The sequence below is a fragment of the Bos grunniens genome, chromosome 5 (genome assembly GCF_055505025.1).
Source record: "Bos grunniens cultivar Pamir isolate PY7600 chromosome 5, Bosgru_T2T1.0, whole genome shotgun sequence".
NCBI classification, from domain to species: domain Eukaryota; kingdom Metazoa; phylum Chordata; class Mammalia; order Artiodactyla; family Bovidae; genus Bos; species Bos grunniens.
The window spans coordinates 111,140,344-111,167,197 of NC_141169.1; the positions used below are offsets into that span (position 1 = coordinate 111,140,344).

General features: G+C 51.7%; 1 protein-coding gene and 3 long non-coding RNA genes across 18 annotated transcripts in view; 2 read left to right on the forward strand and 2 right to left on the reverse strand.

Moving 5' to 3' along the window:
• Positions 1-2,828, forward strand: LOC147373056 (uncharacterized). The gene is made up of 3 exons (XR_015164505.1): positions 1-649; positions 1,025-1,580; positions 2,620-2,828. It is a non-coding gene; the product is annotated as an uncharacterized LOC147373056 (long non-coding RNA).
• The window catches only part of LOC147373057 (uncharacterized), a 25,452-nt gene continuing 1,046 nt past the window's right edge, over positions 2,449-26,854 (reverse strand). The window contains exons 2-3 of one of the 3 annotated variants that reach the window (XR_015164503.1): positions 25,307-25,395; positions 2,449-3,257 (exon numbers count right to left, since the gene is read on the reverse strand). This is a non-coding gene — a long non-coding RNA (uncharacterized LOC147373057). Of the gene's footprint in view, positions 3,258-21,860; positions 23,318-23,460; positions 25,396-26,854 lie in introns of those variants that run through there. The other 2 variants (XR_015164502.1, XR_015164501.1) reach the window with 2 other exon arrangements.
• On the reverse strand, positions 16,260-18,142 carry LOC147373058 (uncharacterized). The gene is made up of 2 exons (XR_015164504.1): positions 17,328-18,142; positions 16,260-17,205 (listed from the first exon to the last, which is right to left on the reverse strand). It is a non-coding gene; the product is annotated as an uncharacterized LOC147373058 (long non-coding RNA).
• The window catches only part of PICK1 (protein interacting with PRKCA 1), a 16,894-nt gene continuing 8,215 nt past the window's right edge, over positions 18,176-26,854 (forward strand). For 5 of the 13 annotated variants that reach the window (XM_086402772.1, XM_086402775.1, XM_086402780.1 and 2 more), the window contains exons 1-5: positions 18,197-18,367; positions 18,522-18,619; positions 19,995-20,106; positions 24,294-24,422; positions 26,490-26,556. In XM_086402772.1, coding sequence (XP_086258898.1) covers positions 18,579-18,619; positions 19,995-20,106; positions 24,294-24,422; positions 26,490-26,556 — 349 coding nt within the window. In that variant the 5' untranslated portion in view covers positions 18,197-18,367; positions 18,522-18,578. Of the gene's footprint in view, positions 18,368-18,521; positions 18,620-19,994; positions 20,107-24,293; positions 24,423-26,489; positions 26,557-26,854 lie in introns of all 13 variants that reach the window. The other 8 variants (XM_086402773.1, XM_086402776.1, XM_086402781.1 and 5 more) reach the window with 2 other exon arrangements.

Sequence of the window (26,854 nt, forward strand, 5' to 3'; positions counted from 1 at the left end):
CCCCAGTGGGCGCGCGCTCCCTCCCGCCTCCCACGGTGGCCTCGGGCCCCTGTGCCCCGCGCCCATGGGGTTAACTCTCTCCCGGTCTCTCTCTGCTCCAAGTTGTTTTCCAAGCGAGGCAGAGAATGGTTCTCTTGTTACCAACATGGCTTCTGGGCATTGGGTAATGCGCTCCTCTTCTCGCGGCCGCTCCACAAAGGGACCTTTTGTTCGCCTCCCTGCCCCTCTCCCTGGCTCTTCCCGGCCCCCCGCCCCCCCACCCACCCCACTCCCTCCTGGCCGCGCCTCCCGCCCCGCGCTGCACCCCCGGGGCCACCAGGAGTGACCGTGGCCTGGCCGTGGCGCCCTCCCTCCCCTGGCGCCCTGCTAGCGGGCGCGGGGCCTGCTGGCTGCGGCGGCCATATTGTGGGCGGCCATGCGGCTTCGGGGAGGCCGCCGGGAGCAGGATGTGGGGTGGCTGGGGTGCGATGTAACGTCCTGTGGTGCACCCCTGGTCTCCAGAGAGGGGGACCCTCCGCCCTCCACCCCAGGCCACCTTCCTGTGCTGAGACAAATCGCCTTCCCAAGTACCATATCGCTTCATCAGCACAGCAGCCTCCGGCAGGGAGTGACGGCCCATCTTTCGGAGATGGAGGCTGAGGCTCCACAGGTGAGTGTCCCAACCAGGTGCTCAGCTGGACCCGGCTATGTTCCCCACTTCCCAAAACCTCCTTGAGAAAGAGCCCTCAGGTCGGGAAACATTGAGATGGGTATGGGTCTCCAGAGAACGCCTAGAACCAAATTTCCTGGAATTTTTTTTGAAAATGAAAGGGAATGTGTCTGAGATGGGAGTGTCAGGCAGCCAGTACCGAAGAGCCTGCCCTCAGGGAACACAGTCTCTGTCTTCTCCCGACAGCCCTGCAAGGCAGGCTGGGATGAGCTGAAGTTGCTATGCTTCAGATGAGGAAACTGAGACACAGAGAGGCTGCTCAGTCAGGACTTGGGGCTCACCCAGGTGACTCCAGCCCTGGTCATCTCTCTCCAGGGCTGCAACCCACCCACCCCTTGAGAGGCCTGGAGGCTTGGGGCGGGGGATCCCAACAGCCCTGGTCCCTTGTCTGGAATCACAGAAGCTGGAACCCTGGGGAGATTGTGCTCAGATGCTCCATTCAACAATTTGTCCATTTCACGGTCCCAGCATTTATCGTGACATGAAACAGAGCAAAGTGACTGCTCATGGAGCATGCACACAGCACCAGCAGCGTGCCCTCAGATGTAGCCTCAGGGCTGGGTTGGGGCCTTTGGGTCATGGCGAGACCGGAAAAATCAGTCGACTTGGTGATGGATGGGGCGTGACGGAGCCCCCCAGGTTTGCCCTCCAGAAACCACAGTCCAGGAGGAGAGACAAATCAGTAAAGAATCAGCGTGCTGGAGACAGGCGGCCTGGGGTCTCATCTAGGCTGGAAGGTTGGGGAAGGAAGGCTTCCTGGAGAAGGTGACTGTGCCCAGAGCCTCAGCAGATGAATATAAGTTCACCAGGCAAAGATATGAAGGGAGAAGGCGGGAAAGGAGCTGGCATTGGGGGTGAATCTGGGAAGAAGGTGAGCGGTGTGTGCTGGGGTAGGGAGGCCCCACCAGGCTGGTGCACTGGATTAGGGTGGGGCAGGAACAGTGGGAGAACTAGGCACGGGGGAGGGGCAGTGTGGGCTGCAGAGGGCAGGGAGGAAGGGCTCCTGAAGACCCAGGGTGCCCTGATAAGGTACAAGGACTGCATCCTGAGGGCAGAGGAATGGTCACTGAAGGATTTTAAAGGGGTCCGATTTGTGTTCTAGGAAGATCTTATGGGCTGGGTCTATGCTGGGTTTATTACAGTTTTCCTAGCACCCAGCTCAGTAACGGGCTTCCCAGGTGGCGCTAGTGGTAAAGAACACATCTGCCAATGCAGGAGACGTAAGAGACATGGATTCGATCCCTGGGTTGGGAAGATCCCCTGGAGGAGGGTATGGCAATCCACTCCAGTATTCTTGTCTGGAGAGTCCCATGGACAGAGGAGCCTGGAGTGCTACAGTCCATAGGGTCGCAAAAAGTCGGACATGACTAAAGTGACTTAGCAAGGACTCAGCTCAGTAACTGGTCCACAGTAGGGTCTCGATAAATGTTTTCCATCAATACATGATTACCAACATGATTACAACTGGAGGCAGTGGTTGACTCCAGCTGCGGGACCTTGGGCCTCAGTTTTCTTATTTGTAAAATAAGGGTAACAGCATCTGCCTCCTGGAAATGTCATGATGGTTAAAAAAAGCAGGGCATGCGAGGGCTCCCTCGGTGTCCTGCACATGGTCAGCCTGTCATGACCGGCACTGGAGGTGCTGTGGGCAAGGTGGAGGTGGGGACTGGGCTCAGGAGTAGTGGAGTCACCTAAGGGAGAGAGTAATATTAATAGCAACAATAATGCTTATCAAGAACTTAAGCTGTTCATATATTTTATTCATATAGTCCTCAAGACAAGCGAATGGCGAAGGCATTCTTTTATAGGACATTTTATTTTATCATCTACCGAGGGACAGCGGGGCCTGGTGTGCTGCAGTCTACAGGGTTGCAAAGAGTCGGTGACTGAACAACAATTGTATTGTCCAGGAATCTGAGGCTCAGACAGGTGAGGTGACTTGCCTGAGGCTCCTTGGCCGGTGAGTGGTGGACAGAACTGCGGAGACCAAAGCCCAGCAGTGGACATCAGAACCCAGCTCGTGACCACTAAACTGGTGATGGAGGCAGGTCGGGGTGACCAGCAGGGGAGGGAGAGTCAGACTGATGGACCAGGTGGCAGGGGTGGGGGAGCAGGCATGGGGGAGAGGTGCCCCTCGTGTCTGGTCTGGATGACCAGGTGGATGGTCATTCCATTTCCTGAGTGAGGGGCACGGCGTGGGAAGGACAGGCAGGCTTGGGGAGGAAGGGAACTCTCAGCCTGAAAGGCTGTCGCGATGTCTGGATGGGGATGCCAGGGAGGTCTGGCGTCCAGGCTGGGGGTCTGGATGAGGGGAAATGAGCTCACAGGGCAAGTGGAAGGCATGTGGACGGGCGGAGGAGCCCAGGCCCTGGAGATGATGTCGACAGCAGACTTTATACAGCGTCTACTCTGCACCAGACATGATCCCAAGTCCAGGTGTTATTTAAATTTTCTGACCAAACCCTGTGAGGAGGAACCATCACCACCCCTGTTTTATAGAGGGGGAAACAGGCAAGAGTTCAGTCTAGAATGTCCAGAGCAGGTACCTCTGTAGAGACAGAAAGTAGACTATGGTTACCTCGGGCTAGGGAATTGAAAAATGGTGGCTGAAGGGTACAGGGTTTCTTTCTGGGGGTGATGAAAATGTTCTGAAATGATAGTGCTGCTGATGGTTGTACAACTGTATAAATGCACTAAAAAACATTGAATCGTGTACTTTAAATACGTGAATTGTACAGTACATGAATTACACGTCAATAACACGGGCTTCCTTGGTGGCTCAGTCTGTAGAGAATCCGCCTGCAATGCAGGAGACCTGGGTGCGATCCCTGGGTTGGGGAGATCCCCTGGAGAAGGAAATGGCAACCGATTCCAGTATGCTTGCCTGGGAAATCCCATGGACAGAGGTGCCTGGAGGGCTGCAGTCCATGGGGTCGCAAGAGTTGGACACGACTGAGCAACTAAAGCACCACGGAAGCTGAGAGAACCAGCTGTGTAGCACAGAGAGCTCAGCTTGGTGTGGGAGGGAGAGGGTGTATGTGCACATCGAGCTGATTCACTCTGTTATGCAGCAGAAACTCACATAACACTGCAAAGCAATTATACTCCAAAAGGAGAATCCGGTGACACAAAAAGCTGAGAGAGAAGAATACAGTGAGCAGTAGGAGGAGGCAGGGCTTGGAGGGGCAGGGGAGCTTTGGGAGCTGGAAGGAGGACAGAGGGGCAGGGAAGCCCGGGCGTGGGGCAGAGGCAGTTTGGGTGAGAAGTTTGGGCGAGAAGCTGGAGAAGGATGCCGTCTGCAGCGCTCATTTACTCCCAGCTGGTCTGGGGCTGACACCTGCACATTCTTTGGCGTTAGTCAGTCCAGGTTCCCTGGTGACCTGGTCCACACTGGCGGGGAACCCAGCCCTGTGGGTGGACGGGCCCTCTTGGGAGAGGAGATCTCGGAGGAGCAAGGCGTCTTTTAGACCTGGACATCCAGGCCCCTGGATGGAGATTTCTCCACCTCAGGAAGCAGCTGACCTTCCACCAGCAGTTTTTGGAGGCTCGCTGCCCTTGACTTTGGGGGTAGAGGTTGGGGAGGGCTGAGGGTGGGAATATGCCTCAGTTGGGTCTTCCTGGAGGACTGAGAGCCCCAGTCAACAGCTCACTTGGAAGCCTCACACCTCAGCCTTTCCCTTAAGAGGGCTCCGGTGTCTGCTGGGAGACCAGCAGGCCGAGAGGCTGTGAAGTGAAGGCTGGGGTGCCACGGTGCCTCTCCCCCTCGACACCGATGGCGGTCACCAGCAGGAAGACACCCAGCCCTCCCGACTGAGAAGGGGTGATCCAGACTGCCCCGGTGCCCAGGGCTGTAACTGGCCCGTGGTCCCAGCCACGGGTGGAGATGCGTGGAGAGGCTCCAGGGGTACCCTGGGTGTGAGCGGGGCATGGGGTATCTGAAGAGTGGGCGAGGCGGTGGCTGTGGGCAGGCCATCATGCCTCTTCTGTGCGGGGGTCCATTCAGTACTGCTGCCCCCCACCCCCTACTCTAGACCTCAGGCCTTGTCTTTCTGATGCAGAAGGCCGGCGGGGAGACCGGGCCAGCCCTGCGTTCAGGACCTCCGTGGGGCCTGGCTCCCCTGAGGGAGGCGGAGCATCTGTCATTGTCTCAGGAGACTGAGGCTCGGAGGGGCCTTGCTGGAGTCCTCCCACCCCCATCAGGCACTTCTCCTTGGGGAGCCCCTCACGAGCCCACTCTGTGTCTATTTCTTCTCCTTTTTGAAGTGACTGTGATACCTTAGAGCTTTGATTTCCTAGATCAGAGCAGAATAAGAGAAGATCATTAGAAACGTGCAGGGGCAGGAATTCCCTAGTGGCCCAGTGACTAAGACTCTGTGCTTTCAATGCAGGGGGTCCAGGTTCGATCCCTGGTCAAGGAAGTAGATGTTATATGCTACAACTAAAGATCCCGCGTGCTGCAATGAAGATCAAAGATCCTGTGTGTGGCAACTAAGACTCAGCGCAGTCACATAATAAATATTTAAAAAGAAGAAGAAATATACAGGGAGAAAGAGAAATGGTTGCAAAAATCTAAACATTTGCTAAGAGGGTCTGTGGTAAAGACTATGGACTTCCCTCATAGCTCAGTTGGTAAAGAATCTGCGGGGAGTGCAGGAGACCCGTGTTCAATTCCTGGATCAGGAAGATCCCCTGGAGAAGGAAATGGCAACCCACTCCAGTATTCTTGCCTGGAGAATGCCATGGACAGAGGAGCCTGGCAGGCTACAGTCCATGGGGTTACATGAGTCGGACACGATTTAGTGACTAAACCACCACCACCGTCTGTGGTAAAGAACCCACCTGCCAATGCAGGAGATGCAAGAGACATGGGTTCAATCCCTGGGTTGGGAAGATCCCCTGGAGGAGGGCATGGCAACCCACCCCAATATTCTTGCCTGGAGAATCCCATGGATGGAGGAGCCTAGCTGGTCACAGTATATAGAGTCAAAGAAAGTCAGACACGACTGACCACGCACACACCAAGAGAGGACCCAGAGCCACCAGGCAACCACAGGCCACCTGTGGGCACTGCCAGGTGGCTGACCCCAGGACCCACTGAATGCCTGTCACTGCTGAATGCCTTGGGACATTCAGTGCAGGAGACCCATGTTCAATTCCTGGGTTGGGAAGAGGGGGAGGCTGCATTTGTAGGACATTTTGTTAAAGCAAACTGGGTATAAATAAGGATTTATGCCCACGGATGTCTGTCGCAACTGGCCACCACCTCAGTGTTCAGCAGTGTTGGGGCTTGTTGAAATGAATTATAGCACTTCCTATGACAGAATATGATGCAGCCAGTAAATATGACACTTAGCAAAAAATTGTAATTACATAGGAAACGCTTTTGGTGTAACATAAAATCAGGATATAAAACGATATGTGCATGTATGTTATGTCAATAAAAAGGAAAAAGAAAAAACTAAATGCTGTGAGCTCAACTTCATTTAAAGACATATAAGGAAAAAGTGGAAAGAAAACGCCCCCAAATTCTAACCTTATTTATATCTGGCTGGTGATTTTTAAATTTTTAGTACTTGTTCTTTATTGTATTTCCAAATTTCTACACTAAATACTTTCAAGTTTTAAAGTTATTTGAAATAAAAGTGAAAACTGTATCCTGTATTTAAGAGAAAGTCTCATTTCTCTGAAAAAATGTTTATGTGGATGTGTAAGTTCTTCGAGTGTATTTTATACTCTCTATTCTTCAGTTTGAGGCATCAAAAAGCAGAGACATCACTTTGCCGACAATAGTCTGTATAGTCAAAGCTATGGTTTTTCCAGTAGTCATGTACGGATGTGAGAGTTGAACCATAAAGAAAATTTAGCTTTCTTCTGAAAAATTGATGCTTTCAAACATCAAAAGAGTGGTGCTGGGGAGTCCCTTGGACAGCAAGGAGATCAAACCAGTCAATTCTAAAGGAAATCAACCCTGAATATTCATCGGAAGGACTGATGCTGAAGCTGAAGCTCCAAATAATTTGGGCACCTGATACAATGAAACGACTCATTGGAAAAGACCCCGATGCTGGGAAAGATTGAAGGCGGGAGGAAAAGAGGGAACGGGATGAGATGGTTGGATGGCATCACTGACTCAATGGACACGAGTGTGGGCAAACTCAGGGAGATAGTGAGGGACAGGGAAGCCTGGTGTGCTGCAGTCCATGGGGTTGCAAAGAGTTGGACGTGACTTAGTGACTGAACAACAAAAGGAGCTTGAACCAGGAGAGCATTTGACAACAAGTAACTGAAGACCCCACTAACAGAGAGATAATAGGAAGTCCCCGTTAGGCCAGCCAGGGCTGATGTGGTCCAGTGATGCTGTGGCAGAAACAGGCCTCCTGTTGTCCACCCTGAAATTGATGCTGGATAACCTCAGGCAGACCGGGCAGCCCAGGGCAGAGTGTGTTTGTGGGAGGCTATGCCAGAGGAAGAGATCTGCCCAAGGTCACACTGCTGCTCGGTGAGCTGAATGACCAAAGGATGGATGGCTGCAAGGAAGGCAGGATTAGAACCTGGCTTTTAACCCTTTTCCACACTGCCAAGTCTAGCCATCTGGGCATGTGAGGCCCCAGAAAACCTGGCCCTGCTGACCTACCTACTTAGCACTGAACTGCTGCAGCTCACACGCACCCACAAGTTTACTCTGTGCTTTTGCTCATGCTCTTCCCTCTGCCTGGATGCCTTTCCCTGCTGTCCCGCCTTCCTTGGTGTAACTTCTACTCACTGTTTGAAAATCAGCCTCATTTCCTCTTGGAGGCCTTCCTGACCGCCTGGCTGGGCTAGTGGTGCCTTTTCTGCACCCACAGTGTTCTGTGCTTGCTGCATTTACCGCACTTAGATTTCTCTGTTCCCGTGGTGACTCCCCTCTTCCCAGCCTCCGAGCCCCTTGAGGGCAGACTGTGTCAAATTCATCTCAGCATCCACCTGGCCCCAGTCCAGGCACATGTGAGCAGAAAATCCTAGGACTGGTTATCCGTCTGCTCCCGCGGGAGCCTTGACAAGTCATAACCTCGTTTCCCTGCCCCAGATGTCATGGAGCTGGACTTCACCAGATCCCTTCTGAGACGCAACCATCCACAAGACAGGCAGGGCTGGCACGGGATGGCCTGTGTTGGGTGCCTGAGATCCAGCGGGGCAAGGGGCCCTGGGGCAGGACGCCCACGCCGGCCACCTGCAGTGCCTGATGGTCAGGCCAGAGTGGAGGGTGCATTCTGGGCCCCCACAGACCAGGCCCCACCAAAGAGAATGGCCCGGTGACCCCACAGCAGGGAGGGCGGCCCCCAGCCATTATCAAAGGCCAGCAGGGCCCCCTCCCTCAGAGGATGACTGGGAGGGGGAGGGGATCTCCCTGGGGCTGCTAAGGCTGGACCACTGCCACCGACAGGCCAGCCATCCGTCAGCCCTGAGCACAATGCCACCATTAACCCCTGCCCCCTGCCCCCTTCCAGCCACTTCCTCTGGAGGGCTTTCTCCCTCCCCATGGAGAAAGGCATGGAAGGTTTCCCTTAAGCCTTCCTCTTCAGTGAGGGGCCCAGGCGCGTAGGCCCCTTGGCTGATGTGGGGAATCTCAGCTCCGTGTCCCTCCCAAAGCTTGAGGCCCCAGGTTTCCAGGCTGTCTCGTTCAAGTGGCGCCTCTGCCTTCTGCCACCCGTGGGAGCACTCCCGAAGCTAAAGCAGTGTGTCTGGGGAGGGACAGAGGGGGACCCTGAGAGAGCGACAGGGACAGGGTCTGAGATTCTGAGAGACACACTTTAGACTCGGGGATGGTTCTTTTCTATTTGCACAGAACATTCAAAGGAAATGTGAACAGACCAGTCCCGCTTGTGAAATTCAATGCGAGAGCCCTAAGTAAGATATTAGCAAAACAAATCTGGCAAGGAATAAAAAGGATATATACCCCATAACAGAATTTGGTTTATCCTAGAAAGGTAATGCTGGTTTTACATTTTAAAGTCTATAATTTCATTCATCACACTAATAAATTAAGGGAGAAAACTCATCTCAGCACTGGCGTTAAACCTTAACATCGACTTTCAATAAAAATGTCTTTGTAAACTTGGGATAGAAAGGAACTTCCTTAAACTGATAAAAATTATCTATAAAAGCAGCACAAGCATTGTTCTTAAAGGCGCAACAGATACATTCACTAAGTCAGGGACAAATTGGCCCTCATCCGTACATCTATTCAACACTGTACTTGAGGTCTTAGCTGGGGCAGTAAGACATGAAAAAACAAAAACAAAATACCAGGATTGGATGAGAAAAGTAAAACTGGGATTATTTTCAGGTGATATGATTGTCTATATAGAGAATCCAAAATAATCCAGAGGCAAATTATTAGAACTAAGAAGGAAATTTCACAGCTAGAAATAGGGTATTCCTATATCAAATCAATGTCAAAAACCAATTGCAGCTACAACCTGTGGATGGATGAACCCTGAAAACACAATGCTAAATGAAAGAAGCCAGACACAAAAGGCCAATGATTCCATTGATAAGAAATGCCTGGAGTAGGCACATCCATAGTAACAGAAAGTAGATTAAGTTGCCAGGGACGGGAGATGAGAAGTGACTGCTAACAGATACAGGTTTCTTTGGTAATGAAAATATTCAGGAATTTGATAGAGGTGATGGTTGTGCAAACTTGTGAATACATACTGAATTATACACTTCAAAATGGTGAATTTTTTGGTGTGTCAATCATATCAATAAAAAAGTAATTGCTTTATAAACAACAGAGCAAAGAAAATATAATTTTAAAAAATCCTCCATTTAACGATAATTAACAAAAATGAAATATAACAAAATATTTACAGAGAAGAGCATAAAATATTACTGAGGTATAACCACCCTGGAAAATAGTTTGGTAGTTTTTTAAAAAACAAGATGTCCATCAATCATATAACCCACTTCTGGGCATTTATTATAAAGAAACAAAAACTCATATCCATGGGACTTCCCTGATGGTCCAGTGGTTAAGACTCCATACTTCCACTGCAGGGTGGACGGGTTTGATCCCTGATCAGGAAACTAAGATCTCACATGTTACATGGCACAGTCAAAACAAACAAACAAAAACAATGTCACCCCAAAACTCACATCCTCAATAACACATGTACATGGTTGTACACAGCAACTTTATTGGTAATAGTTAAAAACCGGAAGCAACCTAAATGTCTTTCAGTGAGTGAATGGTTACACAGACTGGTACCTCCATATCACAGAATACTACTTGGGAATAAAAAGGAATTAAAAAAAAAAAAAAGGAATTAACAGCCAATACATGTGATGGTCTTGGAGAAGGCAATGGCACCCTACTCCAGTACTCTTGCCTGAAAAATCCCATGGATGGAGGAGCCTGGTGGGCTACAGTCCATGGGGTCATGAAGAATCGGACACGACTGAGCGACTTCACTTTCACTTTTCCCTTTCATGCATTGAACAAGGAAATGGCAACCCACTCCAGTGTTCTTGCCTGGAGAATCCCAGGGATGGCAGAGCCTGGTGGGCTGCCGTTTCTGGGGTCACACAGAGTTGGACGCGACTGAAGCGACTTAGCAGCAGCAGCAGCAGCACATGTGATGGTCTGGATGGTGCTTGAGGGAATTACACTGAGTGAAAGGAATCTATCTCAAAAGGTTGTGGTTTCATTACTGTGATGTTCTCAAAGTGACGACAACGGAGAGATGGAGCACAGATTAGTGGCTGGAGGAGCCGGGCAGGGATATAAGTGTTGCTGTAAATGAGTAACACGAGGGGTCTTGTGGGACAGTATTCTGTATCTTGATCATGGTGGTGACTATATGAATCCACCAGGTGATGAAATTGCATGGACCCACACACACACACGCACATGCACACACAAGAATACAAGGAGAATTAGTGAGATCTTAACAAGGTCTGTGGATGGTACCAGTGTCAATTCCCTGCTTTGATAAAGTGTCATGGTTATGTAAGATGTCACCATGGGGGGGAACTACACTATTTTTGCAACTTCTTGTCAATCTGTAATTATTTAAAAAGGAAAAGAGACCAAAAAAACCATTACTGGAAGACATTCATGAAGACCCCCAAAGAGTAGCTGGGAAGAAAATGAATGGGGGGATGGGAGTGGACAGGGTCATGGCTGGAGATATAGCAGCTGCAAGATTTAACTGATAAAGCTTGGTGCTGGATGAAAAAGAGCTTCGTCATTCTTTTTTCTCTAATCTTGTACATTTGAAACTTTACTTAATAAAAAGTAAAATAAAGAAACTGAAATAAATGCAGAGAGACAGCCACAAACTTGCATAAGGAGATTCAATGTCTTAAGACTGTCAGCTCTTCCCAAATTAATGTCTAGATTCAATTCAGTCCAGATCAAACCCCGACAGGGTTTTGGTGGTGCCTGTCAAGCGGATTCTAAAAGCAGTAAGAAAAAAAAAATAAAAGCAGTAAGAAAGGGCAAAGCACTAACAATAGCTGAAATACTCCTAAAGATAAGGTAGGGGTGCTTGCTGACTGCTGCTGCTGCTGCTAAGTCACTTCAGTCGTGTCTGACTCTGCGACCCCATAGACGGCAGCCCACCAGGCTCCCCCGTCCCGGGATTCTCCAGGCAAGAACACTGGAGAGGGTTGCCATTTCCTTCTCCAATGTGTGAAAGTGAAGTCGCTCCTAGCGACCCCATGGACTGCAGCCTACCAGGCTCTTCCCTCCATGGGATTTGCCAGCCAAGAGTACTGGAGTGGGTTGCCATTGGCTTCTCTGGCTTGCTGACTAGCCAGGCTTATTAGAAAAGCTCTAGCAATTTGGCCAGTGTGGTATTTATTGGTCCAAGACAGACAGCTGGACTGATGGGAGAGAACAGAGAGCCTGATGCAGACCTGACACATACGGATACGGAGGGCGGGGTTGGGGGAGGGCAGGTCAGAGGGGCAAGCAGGGAGAAGACACAGTCGCAGCTGTGTCACGTGCCGTCCCCACACCTTCCCGTGGCACTGGCTTTGCTCTTAGCACCCTGAGATGCCATTTCACAATTGGTGGAGCTCCACGAGGGCCAGGGATGCCTAAGGTCCCAGGCTCTTCCCAAAGCGGGGTCCTACTTGGCCTCCCAGCCCCGTGTCTGAACCCTGCGCCCCCATGCGGGGCCTGAGAATCTGTATCACCTCTAGGGATGTTCTCGGATCTGCATGGGAATTAACTTCCCACTTGTTGAGTCTGAGAACCCCTGACCTGGTGAAAGAGAGAGACAGAGCAAAAGTCAGTCCCTTGGCAGCCAGCGTGGCCGAGCTGCCAGGGGTGAAGAACAATCAGGCACTGTCTGCCCCCCCCCCAACCCCCTCGGGGCTCCCACCAGCTTTCATCACTGACCTAACCCGGAGGGCAGAGCAGTAGGTGGGGGGGAGACAGCGGGGAGGTCAGGGGTCGGCCCATTACATGCCAAGAAGAGCCAGGAAGAGAGCTGCTTTGGGGGTGGCTGGGAGAACCTGGGGCGCCGTGGCAGCCCACATCCTACCTCTAGCCAGGGGTGGCTGACTGGAGGAGGCAGCTGAGAAGACAGGAGAGAGCTGCCCAAGGAATGAAGGCCATGGAGCCATCAAAGGTGGAGAAAGGCTTCTGCTGCTGCTGCTACTAAGTTGCTTCAGTCATGCCCGACTCTTAGCGACCCCATGGACTGCAGCCCACCAGGCTCCTCTGTCCATGAGATTTTCCAGGGTAAAGTACTGGAGTGGGTTGCCATTTCCTTCTCCAATGCGTGAAAGTGAAGTCGCTCAGTCATGTCCAACTCTGGAAGGATGCAAAGGCCTTGGAGCAACGCTAATTCCCTCCTCACCCATGGCTGCCCTGATGGGAGAGGGTTTTCTGTCCCTGGGGGGATCTGGCCTCCACCAGACGGCTTCCCAGTAAAGTGACCCCTGCACCCTGTTTCCCACCCCCACGCACTTCAGACTCAAGGAGGGGAGGCAGTGCCACCCCTCCTGTCCCCCTCAACCACAGGCCTCCCTGGTTCCCTCAATCTGCCAGCACACAGATCTAACTGCTCTGTCCCTCCTCGGCTAGGTTTCCGTGGCCCCCCAGTGTCAGGCTGATAGGGTCTGGGGTCCTGATTCTAAAATTGGAGGCCTCTATGATCTCTGACCACTGCCTGGTCTCTGGGTTCCTGCTCTGGGTGACACAGTGATTCATGCCAGACCATGCTCGGTGTTGGTGATAGAGGCGTGACCTAAACAGGCCAGGTTCCTGCCCTCCAGGAACTTGCAGCTTGGAAAAAAAAACTGTGCTATGGGTCCAGGCAGGAGACGAGCTGGTGTTCTGAACGAGATGAGCAAAGGGCTGTGGCTTAATTGGTGCCCCTGGAGGGCTTCCTGGAGAAACTAACAGGGACATAGAGATATGGATGAAATGAGGGAGTGAGCATACCTGGGGGAAGAATGTTCCAGACAGAGGGAGCTACAGGAGTAAAGGCCAGGAACACAAGCCGCCAGAGGCTCTGGAACAGAATGTGAATAGGGAGAAGCAGCCAGACCCAGCTCTCTAGGTAAGCACCAGAGGTTTATTCTGTGATGGGAAGACCTTGGAGGGGCTGGTCATGGACTCAAATTTGAAATCAACACTTGGGCTCTTATGATACACATTTTACCCTTTTTAAGGCTCAGAGAGGTCAAGGGACATTTCCAGGGTTACACAGCTGCCGCGGAGCCAATGCTCTGTCCTGCCCACCCACCAGCTCCCACGAATCTGCAGTCAAGCCCTTCCCACTGGGCTCCCCTTTTATTTTGGGGACCCACTCTGTGCTCTGAAGTTGGTGATGTCACCAGGGCCAATGCCTGCCTCTCCCACTCATGTGAGCTCTGGCAGGGCAGGACCTTGCTTTTCTTGTCCCCTGATGTGGAGATGCCCAATATATGTTGGCTATTAGTAATACTGCGATCATCTGTTCGCTTTTAAAACCCATCCTCCAAATCTCTACGCTGCTGATAAACAGAATCCAATTCCACCCACCCCTGGTTCCTTGACCTTTCCATGGGCCCTTGATGCCAGCGGTGTCAATGAGGAGTCAGGCCTTGGACCTGGGGCCATGGCAACACTGAGGAGTGGGCACATCGGGCACAGCTCAGCACCCATCCCCCACAGACTACAAAGAGTGCCCAGCACCCATCCCCCACAGACTACAAAGACTGCCCAGCCAGCCCTGAGCTAGGCCGGGCGGTGATACTGACAGGAATGGTAGAATGGAGGTTCTGGTTCCCCAGGAACTTTTTCTCTCAATGGCCACTGGGTGGCAGCACTTCCCCAGGAATATGAGGTTGTTCAGTTCAGCTCAGTTGCCCAATCGTGTCCCACTCTTTGCGACCCCACAGACTGCAGCACGCCAGGCCTCCCTGTCCATCACCAACCCCCGGAGCTTGTTCAAACTCATGTCCATCGAGTTGGTGATGCCATCTAACCATTTCCTCCTCTGTCGTCCCTTTCTCCTCCTCCAATGGGGTTGTTGGGGGGTAGGCTTTCCCCCAATTGAATCTGAGGCTCAGAACTCGAAAAACAGAATCATGGAGGAGGCCTAGGCCCAGAGAGGACTTGCCTAGAGTCACACCGCTTTCAGTGGCAAGGCTGGGCCAGAGGTCACCCACCTACCTGGATGATCTCTGGAATAGCAGGAGAGGGAGGGGGAGTTCCTGTCCTCTGGTCAGGACTTGGTGGTGGTCTCATCACGCCTGTCACTGCCCTCATGTCTGTCTCCCCTGCCACACTGTGATTCTCTGAGGGCGGGGGACTGTGCCTTGTACCCCCTGTCGCCTGCACCAGCTATGTCCTCTGCCTGGATCACTCTGCCATTTTTCTGGACCTGGGTCCCACCAGCACCTCCTTCAGCACTCAGCTGTCAGTTCCTCCAGGAACCCTTCGCTGGTCTTTGGCCAGGGCAGAAGCCCCTCTAGATGGCAAGGCCCACAGGGCAGGGATGGTTGGTGTAGCTGAATAGTCCCACACTGAGGATGCACAGACACAGTCCATTCTGAGCCTGCGACACGGTGGTCCTCAAACTGCAGGAGGCATTGAAGCCACCCACAGAGCTTTGTGAAAATGCAGCCTTCAGGGTCCCCCCTTCCCTGGGGACAGAGCCTGGGAGCCTGCATATGACATATTTCCCAGGCGAGTCTGATGCAGGGGTCTGAGTAACCTTCTGAAGGAGTGGGGCAAAATGATCATGAGGAATAACAATAAAAACCTCTGATGTCTGTGCCAAGTGAATCACTCTTAAGGCATTTTCAAGCTCGTTTCTGCTTTTTCATCTTCATCTTCATAGCTTCTATCTCGGGGGGGTCATCACCCCCATTCTCCAGGCACCGTGTCAGAGCCAAAGGTTGGTGTGCCTGAGAACTCCAAGCTCTGAAACCACAGAGCTCGGATCTGAGTTGGGACCATCTTGGGCTGGGAAAGCTGTGGTCTGTGGTAAAGCCTGTGTGTGTGGATGCTGCTGCTTGTTAAAAACACACATTTCAAAGTCAGGACCTAGACTCGGTCTGGTGATTCCTCCCTGTGGAGGAAGCTTGGCCACTGCCACCATCCAGGTTCAGGCCCTTATCATCGCTCTCCCTCTCTGCCCATCCAGCCCTCTCCTACAGGGCCCAAAGAACACCCCACCTCATACGAAAAACCACAGCTACGATTATGGCACGTCGTCTGCAGCCAAGTGCTGTGGCAGGCTCTGCGGGAGATACAGAGAAGGACAAGATCTGCCCCCAGGGACTTCCTGTCCAGCTGGAAAGACAAGAAGTGCTTACTATGGCGATGGAACAAGGTACTCACACTTTCTTTCCCCTCAAATGAATTCGTGGTCCCAACCTGACCCCATGAATTGGCTGGAACAGGTTCCCATGCTGTGTGGTCAGACCCAGGAGAGCCATCCACTGATAAATATAAAGTGAGTCATCGTATTTTCACACAAACATGTATTACAAAGCACCTGATTTTCTTTTTCAAGTTTGTCACAGTGACACCTGTTGATGGCTTCCTGGCATCCTATGGAAGGGGGGATGTGCCAGGGACTATAAAGTCAGGACAGAAAAGGAACTCAGGAAGGAGAGAGATAGGGAAAATAAGTTTATGGTTTGTCAAGACAGGACCCCTAAGCCCCAATTTTAAAGGGGAACAGAACTCCCCAGGTAAAATTCAAACATGTGATAAGTGAATCAACACAGAATTGACTCAGGGAAGCCATGAAGGGATTTCACAAGATGACACATAGTTAATTGCCAAGTGAATGATCCAAATAACAACTGTTTCAGGGGCTCAGAAAAAGAGACAAGATCTGTGAGCCAGGACTGTCTGGTAAGGCTGTCTGCAACAGGTGGATTAGAGCTGGGCCTGGGAGACAGGGAAGTCAAGGAAGAAAAGAGAAGAGGCTGGGCATTTTGCCCTCCCTTGGGAAGAGGGACTGGAGTGGGCTGGCCGAGGGCGGGGGGCGGGGGTTGTCAAGAGACTTGAGTGACATCTGTGTCATGCGAATTGTTTCCAAAGCACTCACATCTGTTTCTCCTTTAAAACAATATTTATTTTTCTCTATTTGGCTGCATAGGGTCTTAGTTGTGGCACATGGGATCGAGTTCCCTGACCAGGGATTGAACTCAGGCCCCCTGTATTGGGAGTGGAGAGTCTTAGCCACTGGACCACCAGGGTATTCCCTGTTTCTCCTTTTTATCTTGACTTTCACAAGCACTTTTGGGAGAACCACTGTCCCCAGTCTACAGATATCTGAACTCAGAGTCAGGCAGTGACTTGCCCAAGATCCCCCAGCTTCAAGATGACAGTATCTGGGAATGAGCTAGGGCTACTGTGAGGTGGAAGAGCCACAGTCCACATTAAATAATCTGGCTTTGGAGACTGCTGATTTTTAGAATAGAAATTCTGGCCTGCAAATAGGACTTGGAAATACCAGCCCTAGCTCTGCTACCAGCCACCTGGGAGACAAGGGGCAGTGTCTCTCTGAGCCTCAGTTTCCTTACCTGCACAATGTGGCTGACAGTACTTGTTCTTCTCTCATAGGATCAAGGTGAACTTTGAAATCCTGTGAAAGTGATCTTAATGGTGGAGCCAAGGGTACATGGAAAAGTTGTTGCTATTGTGGTACTCTGCACAACTGCCAACACTCAGATAGCTCCCGGAGGAGAGGGTGGGGCTCCCATCAGGCCATGGGATGTGTGGATAATCACCCTTCTGCATCTCTCCTTCCTCCACTGCCCCTGGAGGAATCTGGACAGGCCTGGTCCCATGCTTCCTGGATGAGGCAGATGCTAGGGCTGGGGCTCTGGGAGTCCCAACCCCTCCAGGGAACTTACTATACACAGTACTGCAGCAGAGGTTGGCGGGGAGAGGAGATTTGGGCTTGTCGGCTGCGAAGCACTGATGGCATTTTCAGAACCTCAGGTGCACAGGGCTGTGACCTTCAGTGTGACCCCATGGGGGCAGCTCCTCAGGACTAAGGAAAGAGAGGGAGTGTGAGGCGTCTTTTACTAAATATCATAGAAAGCATCTGCCCCGGTGCTCTTAGTTTGCATTTGGAGAAAGGAGGTATGTAAAGGGAAAGGAAGGGAATCCAACCTGTCGGTAGCAGAGCCGCTGACCACAGGTGTGCAGGTGTTAGAAAAGCGCTGGACTAGGTGGCAGGCGTCTCAGGGTTGCGATCTGGATCTTACTCCAACTGTGGAAGGCTCTGGACAATATCTCTTCCCCTTGCTGCTGCGGCTGCTGCTGCTGCTGCTAAGTCGCTTCAGTTGTGTCCGACTCTATGCGACCCCACAGACGGCGGCCCACATCCCTGGGATTCTCCAGGCAAGAACACTGGAATGGGTTGCCATTTCCTCCTCCAATGTGTGAAAGTGAAAAGTGAAAGTGAAGTCGCTCAGTGTGTCCGACTCCTAGCGACCCCATGGACTGCAGCCCACCAGGCTCCTCCGTCCGTGGGATTTTCCAGGCAAGAGTACTGGAGTGGGGTGTTATTGCTTCAGGTTACATGTGCTTTAATTTGCTTCCTGGGGGTCCCAGAGGCGTCACAACACCCTAACACAAGGTGCTGAAAATGTTAAAGGGAACCCGTCGAGGTTTGTAGTCCACTGAATTTCACTGGAGGTCTCCCGGTCTGAGGATGCGTCCGTTGCCACGGCAACCAGCCAGGCGTCTTGGTCCCCTGCGTCCCGCTAAGGAAGCTGGGAAGAACCCTGCCCTTACCAACATGGCGGCGGCCATAGGCCAAGGGGCGGGGTTGAGCGCCGTCGGCCTCTCCAGACCTTTACTCTGTTTCCGCTTTTTCATGCTAAGGGGGAGCTTCCGTCAATACTTATTCTCTTTCCTGGTTCTGGGAGCCCCAGGAGGCTGGGAGGGAAGGGTTGCTTGCAGGGATCGGGGCAAATACCCAGGGCAGGAAGGCGGGACTTCCGCGTCCCGCCGGAAGTGACGCGACAGTCGCGGCCACGGACAGGTGGAACGGCAGGTGGGTTCAGGTGCCAGCCTGGCCCGGACCCGTCTGTGGGACTGACGCTTCCGGTGAGCTACAGAGGCAGCTCCCGAGGGCCTGGAGACCCGTGGGGCGGGCTCTGGGATCTAAGCCCCCAGCCCTGGCCTGGAGTTCCCCTCTGTACCTAGTAAGAATCACCTACCCACCCCCCACCCCGGGACAATCCCCCATCGTCCGGAGGGGAGGAGGAGGGCCTGGCTCTCGCTGATAGCCGGGGTTGGGGTTGGTATTTAGGCACTTTGGTTTCCTAAGCCCTGCCCTCTTTTCTCATCCGGATCCAGTTCCCCATTCCTCTGCCGAGCTGGACAGTTAGCCAGCGCACTGAAACTCTCGGAACCATGTTTGCAGACTTGGATTATGACATCGAGGAGGATAAACTGTGAGTATGTTGTTACCCCAAGTCCCACGAGTGCAGGAACCCCAGATCCCCTAAATCCCTGGACTTTCGAGTTCCAGAGACCCTTGCTTCTCAGCGTAAGCTTAGAAGCTGCAATGAATCCTGCCCTTCCAGGAGCTCACCATCTGTAGGGGGCTGTGGACATATTGATGGATAGTTGCAACTCAGGGCCATAAGGGCCCTAATGGAGAACGACATGGCTACAAGGAGAACCCAGCCAGCTGAGCAGTGCCTCTGCTGGGGTATTCAGGGAAGGAGTCACAGAAGAGGTGGCAATTGAGCCAGGTTTTGAAGGATGAATAGGAATTTCATAAATACACCTTCCTTCCCAGGATAAATGATTAGTGGAGCAGATTTTAAAAAATTAAGTTAGTCTTCTTGTTAGAATTGGAGAAGGAAATGACAATCCGCTCCAGTATTCTTGCCTGGAGAATCCCATAGACAGAGGAGCCTGGCAGGCTTACAGTCCATGGGATCTCAAAGAGTCAGACATGACTGAGCAACTTCACTTTCTTTCTTTCCTTCACAGAAGAGGTGGCAATTGAGCTAGGTTTTGAAGGATGAATAGGAATATCATAAACATACCTTTCTTCCCAACATAAATGATTAGTGGGAGAGATTTTAAAAAGTTAAGTTAGTCTCCTTATTAGAATGTATCCTCCCTCAGAGCAAGGATGAAATGCATCACCTTTCTGTGTCCTCAGCACTGATGGTGCTCAACATCAGCAGGTTGTTAGCAAATGTTTGTCGAGTGAATAAGAGAATAAATGAGAGTATTTGCCACAAAACATAAATAAGTGCTAATGTATAGTGAAAATTGAGAGGTAATTGAGTATAACAATTGAGAGATGGGTGATGCGTAGTTTAACAGGAGAAGGCTTCCTGGAGGCGGTGGCTTATGATTTATGTAGCTGAGAAGGTGACAAGCATAGAGTCTGACTCAACTCTTAGAGGGAAAATGAACAGGGAAGGGGGACCTATTTTTTTGAGTGCCTACCCTTGGCTGAGTTGGTGTTAAGTGGCTTCCATGTACTTTTGAAGTGGCCATTGTTTTAATCTATATGATTTTATGAATGAGGAAATTGAGATGCAGAGAGGGTGACTTGCTTATCCAAGACCCACAGCTGATAAATGGCCAAGTTGGGGTCTGATGCCCCATTAGCATGGATCCAAGAGCTCTGCGGTGTTCCAGCACAAAATGACAAAATGCTGTCTTTTTGGCCAAATGAGAAAGAGCTTCCCTCTGTAGCACGTGTAGCACTAAGAGGATCTTGGGGGTTTTGGAGGGCCTGTCTCCATCCCCATCTCCTCCAGTCATTCTTCCAGGAAACTCAATTGCACGTGCTTCTCTTTCTAGCGGAATCCCTACTGTGCCTGGGAAGGTGACCCTGCAGAAGGATGCTCAGAACCTGATCGGGATCAGCATTGGAGGAGGGGCCCAGTACTGTCCCTGCCTGTATATTGTTCAGGTATTGAGTGCTTTGGAGGTGGGAGGGAAGTGCTGGAGGGGGTGAGCCACCTGGCTACTTGGACATGACAAAGGTTCATTCCTCTGCTCTGTAAAGCTGGCTCCTTCTCATTCTCTTCAGAGGGGCTTCCCTGAACACCCCCTCTCAGTAGGCCTGCCCTTGTTTTTCTGTCATTTCAATCTGGTTTTTTTCCTTCTCAGCACTTACCACCATCTGTACTCTCATGGATTTGCTCACTAATTCTGTATCTAGCTGCTTTTCCATACTCTCTGCACCATGAGGGCAGGATCCCAGTTTGCTTTTTCACTGCAGTCAGCACCTGTACAAGGCCTGGCAAATATTGGACCTTCAATAACAGTGTTGTCAATGAATCAACAAAACCGTCAACCTTTGGTACTAACACAGGTGTGAGGCATAGTAGAAAGACTAAAAGACTATGAATGGCCTGAGTTTAAATGCAAGCTTCCCTGCTTATTAACTTGTTAACCTCTCTGGGCCTCCGTTTTGTTACTTGGAAATTGGGGATGTAAAATGCATAGGTCCAAGCATCTTTGGGTTGCTGTGAAGAATAAACTCAACAATGACATCCCACAGTTTCTGGCCCTTAAGCAGTACTCCCCCAGTGGTAGCTGTTACTATTTTTACGACAGTTCACTCTCCCAGATGATCTGCCAGCGGTACTTTACAGGTTTGTGGTCCTTATTGCACAGGAGCTGCCCTGGTGATGTTCTGTCCGCTGTGACTCACAAGTGGGCACTGGCCTGCTTTACTGTGGGGCTGGTTGGAGTCAGTGATCTTTCTGTAGTCTTGGAAGGAAGCTTGCTCCCCCAGACATCAACTTGACCCGGACTCTGCTCTATTCTAACCTTCTCAGCTAAGTAGCCATTGGTGGCAGATGAGAAACATCAGTCTCTCTGAGGCTCTCACAAGAGTCACTTCTAAGGCCTTGAAGATGGAGATTCCCTGGATCTGGTCTTGCCTGCTCAGAATGTGGCCTTTACAGGCCCTTTGGCCTCCTCTGACCCAGGAGGTGTTGGGGAGGCCTCCCCCAGGCCTGACCTCCTTGAAATCTGCCCTTACAGCCTCCTGTGCCACCTCCCACTCCATCCCCCACCCCCTGAGGGCCAGGTTTGTCCTTAGTGTGAACTGTGATTATAAATAGTAGAATTGATTTTTTTCAAAATTCAGTTTTATTTTTAATCAAAGACTCTCTGACTTGCTTTTAACAAGTCAAGAGTACTAAAAGGCCAATGTCAAATAAGCAGTTCCTGCTCTACCCCATCTCGCCGCCCTTCCCCCTCCCCAGGCCTGCCTCCACCCCAATCCCAGAAGCAACACTGCTTCCCACCCTTTTAGCTGTAGATTCAGGTCAGAGGTCCCATTTTTCTCAGGAAGATGCTTATCCCGTTACTTCTTGATCTGTCCCTTGTAAACATCTATCAGCTTCTCTCAGCCAAGGAGACAAGAATCTAACTTTCTTCCCAAACCTCTGTTTCCTCTCCATCTTCCTAGCGTGGTGATCTTGTCAGTTTTGGTTCAGTCTGTGTCAGTGCAATAGGTATCGTGTTCGGGAAATATTTTCTCAGGGCCTGGCCAGGGTATTTTGCAGACACTAGAGTTAAGAAAGCAAGAAAACAGAGGCCCTCCTCCCCACCCCCTCACCGCTCCCCCCCCCTCCCCCCCGCCCCAGAGAGCTCAGAGCATAGTAAGGTGCTGTTTTAGGTACCGAGCTTAATGGTCTTCAGCATTTATACTTTTTCAAAAAATATTTTTATTGTGGTGAAATTCACATAGCATACAATAATGGTTTTAAAGTATAACAACTCAGTGCTATTTTAACGCACTCATGGAATGCAGCTACCATCTCTGGTTTCAGAACTGTCTCATCACCCAGACAACCACCCATGCCCTTGAGCGATCATGTCGCACTGAAGTTCGTTCACGTTGCAGCCCGCTTCATGTTCCTTCTTTTCGTGGCTGAATAGCATCCCACTGGATGGGTCGACCACCACTTGTTTATCCATTCATCTGCTCATGGACATTCGCATTGTTTGTACCTTTAGGCTGTTGTGAATAACGCTGCTGTAAACATTCATGTCCAGTTTCTGTGTGGACATATGTTTTCATTTCTTTTGGATATAAATCTGGAGTGGAATTTCTGGGTCATATGCTAACTCTGTGTTTAATTTTTTGAGAAAGCTTGTGATTCTTTTCTTAACTCAATCTTCTTTTTTTAAAACAAGTAATTTCTTTTTTTTTTCTTTTTATTCCATTTGCATTCTCCTTGTGTTTTCAGTACATTCACCTCAAACATTTCCCATCAGCTTTCTGTCCTCCACCACTGGTCTTTCCTCTTTGAACCACTCCTTCCCTCTCCTCTAGAGGATTGGATTCCCTCGTCTCCAGAATCCCTCTTTCTTGGCTTACTTCCCCATGTTGGTGGAGCATGTTTCCTGTAGCTTTCTGAGAAAGGCTGCTAGGGCGGTAAATTTTTTGAGAACTTGTATCTCTGTAAGTGTCTCGTTCTGTTTTGATGTTGTTGTTATTCTCATATTCCTTTCAATTGACACTTGAGTGGGTCAAATTCAAGAACGAACATCAAGGTTGCAAATAATTTTCATTTAGAAGTTGGCTGGTGTCATTTCATTGTCTTTTGCCATCAGCATAGTTGTCCTGTGTGGTGATGCCAATCTTACTTGTGATCCTTTATTTGCAGTACCATGTTTTATTCTTGGTCCATCAAAACTCTTGGGCACTTCTCTTTGTCCCTGGCATTCTGAAGCCTCGTGACGATGGCTCTTGGCGTGATCCTTTCTCTGTCTGTTGTGCTGGAACCTCAAGGGGCAGGTTCATTGGAGACCCCATGTCTTTCTCTTCTGCACCTCACATATTATCCCTGATGCTGTCCTGCTCTCTGTTCCCTCTTTTGGACTCCTGTTGGTTAAACTCTGGGCTTCCTGGTGGTTAAACTCCTCCACTGATCTTTTAATATTCCTTTTCTTGTTTTCTGACCATCTCTTTTTTGCTTCCCTCTGCTTGGTTTCCGAAGTTCCTTTGGCATTTTCCATTTCAATTATGTTTCGTGTTTCTATGAGATCTTTCCTGTTTTCGAAATGATCCTTTACATCATCCTGTTCTTGTTTTTCAGATCTCTGTGGAGGTGTTAATTGTACTTTTCTTTTTATTTTCACATTATATAAGATGAATATATCTGAAATATATTTGTATTATATAAATATTTCATGTTATATAAATATTAAAAAATTTCATATTATTCCATTTCTTTTCATAATATTTCATATTCTTGTCCTTGCTTTGTTCCTGTTTCCTGCGGTTCTTTTTTCTATTTAAACGTTTCGGTGTTTTTCACACGGGACACTTTTTCAAGGGCTCAGTATTCCTCGCCCATCTTTATATCTAAGAGCGAGCCCTCACGGTCACGACAGGTTTCACAGTTCTGTGTGGTGGCAGAGTCAGCTGGTGGGTTCCGCTGTGGCGCGTCAGCCAGTCTCCCAGGGCCCACAGAGAGAGGCCTTTCCTGTGGAGCTGGTGGGTGGGGTCCCCCCTCCAGGCTCCTGAGGCTCCAGGTAAGCCTGGCTGCCAGCGTTCTGGGGCCCCACAGGGACTATGGGGCTGTGGGACTCAACGGCACCCACTTTTGTCGCCTGCTCATCCTGAGTATCTCCCCGTATCTCTGTCCTTTTAACAGACACATTCAGCCACATTGAGCCAGTGAGCACAGACCCCCTGGACAGGGTCACTTTGGGAGAAGGGGCTCAGATGTGGGGGGCCCTTGCTCCCTGGGGACTGCAGTGAGGTTGCAGGAATTGATCAGTGGTGCTTTGGCTCTCTGAGTCAGCTCCGAGCAGCATTGTTGGAAAATCTAGAGAAATGGCTTTGGAGGAACAAAGCCTCCAGTGCGTGTGTAAGGTTGGGTGCAGTTGATATCAGAAAAGGGACGTCTCATCGTCACATTCCTGTCCTCCTTCCCTTTCCCCCAGGAAGGTGGGTCATTCATATCTGGCTGTTGGGGTGCTCTCTCCCCTTGCCCTTCTCCTCGCCACGTAAGGGACAGAGTAGAGACCAGGACAGGGCTGGTGCTGGTTGGGGTGGAGGGAATGCCTGCCCACCACCAGCTTTGTTCCCAGCTCTCCTTTCCTCCCGCCCATCCCCTTCCACACCCGCAGGTGTTTGACAACACGCCCGCCGCGCTGGACGGCACCGTGGCAGCTGGCGATGAGATCACGGGGGTCAATGGCAGGTCAATCAAAGGAAAAACTAAGGTGGAGGTGGCCAAGATGATTCAGGAGGTGAAGGTAAGGCTGCGGCGGCAATGGGGACACTGGCCCTTTTGAGACCTCCAGCCTGCCCGAGGCCTCGGTGGGCCTGCAGGGGGCCTGGCCCTCACCCAGCTCCCTCCTCGGCGCCTCAGGGTCTATCACATCCCAGCTCCTTCAGTTTCCCCCAGGTTCACTCGGGAAATGCTGATTATGCTCCAGGACTTGTGCTGGGCCCTGGCGAGAGAGTGGGCACCACGACTCAAAGGTCCTGCCCTCGAGCTCCCAGGGGAGCTGTCAGACTCAGAACCACACCTCGGGGCGAGCCAGCGCGTCCCCAGTCAGGGCTGGAGCTGAAGCTAGAAGTCCATGGTGCACCTCCCTGGGTCAGTAGATACCCAGGAAATGCCCTCTGAGCCGTGCCGGGCCCAAGAGGGTGTAAGAGGGAAAAGGCACCCCACCCGCATTCCCTGTAGGAACTTTCAGTCCTGTGGGTCCTCCTGGGCTCGCGTATCCCCCGGGGACCCCTCTGGGCCCCAGGGCAGCTCCGTGTTCAGCTGCTGGTGTCCTGTTCAGCAGGCCAGACTGCACGCTGCCTGTTTCCTGCTTCCCCCACCCTGCTCTAGGCCAAGGCCTCTCCCTACAGAGCCCCTCTCTCCCGCCACGCCCCAAAGCATGCAGCCCTTCTGCCATGTTTTTGGAGATTTTTGCTGCTGGTAGCTCTTGCGAAACCAAAACAGTGAAGAAGGCGCAAAGCCGCAGATTGATTTAACACTCTGAGAGTCAAGCACCCAGCTGCCTGTTGAGCTTGGTCGAGTGTTTGGGCTCCCTCACCGCATCCAGCCAAACCTCTCCTCACTTCCCTCCCATCCTCTGTGTCTTAAAGGCCTGGTACCAGCATCCCTGATGGTCTGTCTTCTTACCTTAGCCCCAGACCCACGGCTTCCACCTTCTCCCCTTTGTTCTCCTCTTCTGCTCCGCCTGGTGTGGAGTTTACTGTCCTGGGCGTTTCCTGTTGGCAGAGGAGCGCATCATGGGAGGTGGTGGGCCATTTTCATTCTGATACAGAGCTGGGGTGCGTGTGCCCCCGCTCTGGATCCCTTTTCTCATTTCCCCATCTCTACCCACCAGAACCCTCTTTGTCCTCCCAAGCCTGTCTCGCACCAGCCTCTCACATTACCCACAAGAGCAGGAGCTCTTGGCAGGTGCGCGTGGCCTTGCCATTGCCTGGGGACCCCCCAGCCCCCACGTTTGGCAGAGATCCGGGCACCCATCTCACCAGTGCCCTGCAGGAGGGAAGGAGCTGCTTGTGGCCGCACGGCTGGAGCAGAGCCCAGATCTGGTCCCGCCTTGGTGCTCCCTCCTCCCCTGCAGCCGTGCTCCGCGGCAGCCCTGAGCACCCTGCGAGGCAGCCGTTTGCACCCACCCCTGACTCACGGCCTCAGCTCACTTTGGTTTTCCTTCAGAATGCAATTTTGAGATCCTGTTTTGTATCTGAATGAATTCAGCCCCCAGTTCAAGGGTCTTAGGATTTCAGGCATGAGACTGACCGTGGTGGCCTCGTGGTCAGGGCAGCCTTCTCGAGGGAGGCCGGCTACTTCTCATCCAGTCACTGGACTGTGATTGGTGTAATTCCGCGAATCGCATCAGCCTCTCTTGCTGGCCTCGGGCTCTGGGGGCTGCGGCCACCCTTGTACCTGCTCCCTAGCACCCCCAGCACCCGACACAGAGAAAGTGCTCAGACGTGTTTGTGGGGCAAATGGCGGGACTCCTGAGAAGCGGGCTGGTTTAGAAGACCCTCTCAGGTCTTCTAAACAGGACAGGAGAAGTGACTCGGCAGAGGGCTGCACTGTGGCTGTGGCACGGGGGAGGGCAGGGGCACACAGTGTCACAGACCACCAGGCTGTGAGCTCTGTGACCCCAGGGACCCTGTCTGCCCTGTCCCTGCCGATTGTCTGGGGCCTGGTGGGTGGAGAGAGGAGGAAGAGCCCTTTCCCAGGGCTCAGGATTCTTTGATGACCACAGACACCAGGGCAAACAGGCCTCCTCAGAGAAGGGGCTGGGGCCCAGGGGCTCCGTCCCAGCTCTGCTGTCCTGCTCTTCCAGGGGGAGGTGACCATCCACTACAACAAGCTGCAGGCGGACCCCAAGCAGGGCATGTCCCTGGACATTGGTAAGTGGCGCTGGGCAGTGGCGTCCAGGGGCTCCGTAAGCCCCGGCTCTGTCTCCCTGTGACAGTGCGTCAGTGGTCACGTGGCTGTGCCCTCTGACCCTTCTGACCAAGCCAGTCCAAAGCACCTGGGAGGACCCAGGGGTGCTTCCCTTGCAGCTGGTCCCCAGAACCTGTCTCTGGTTTCTCCCTGCCTAATGTTTCTCTCTCCTACCTCCCCCGACCACCTGCTCTGGTGCCTTCATGCCGTAGGCTTGTCCTTTGTAGGGCAGCCCTCCAGCTCACTAGGCCCAGTCCCTCG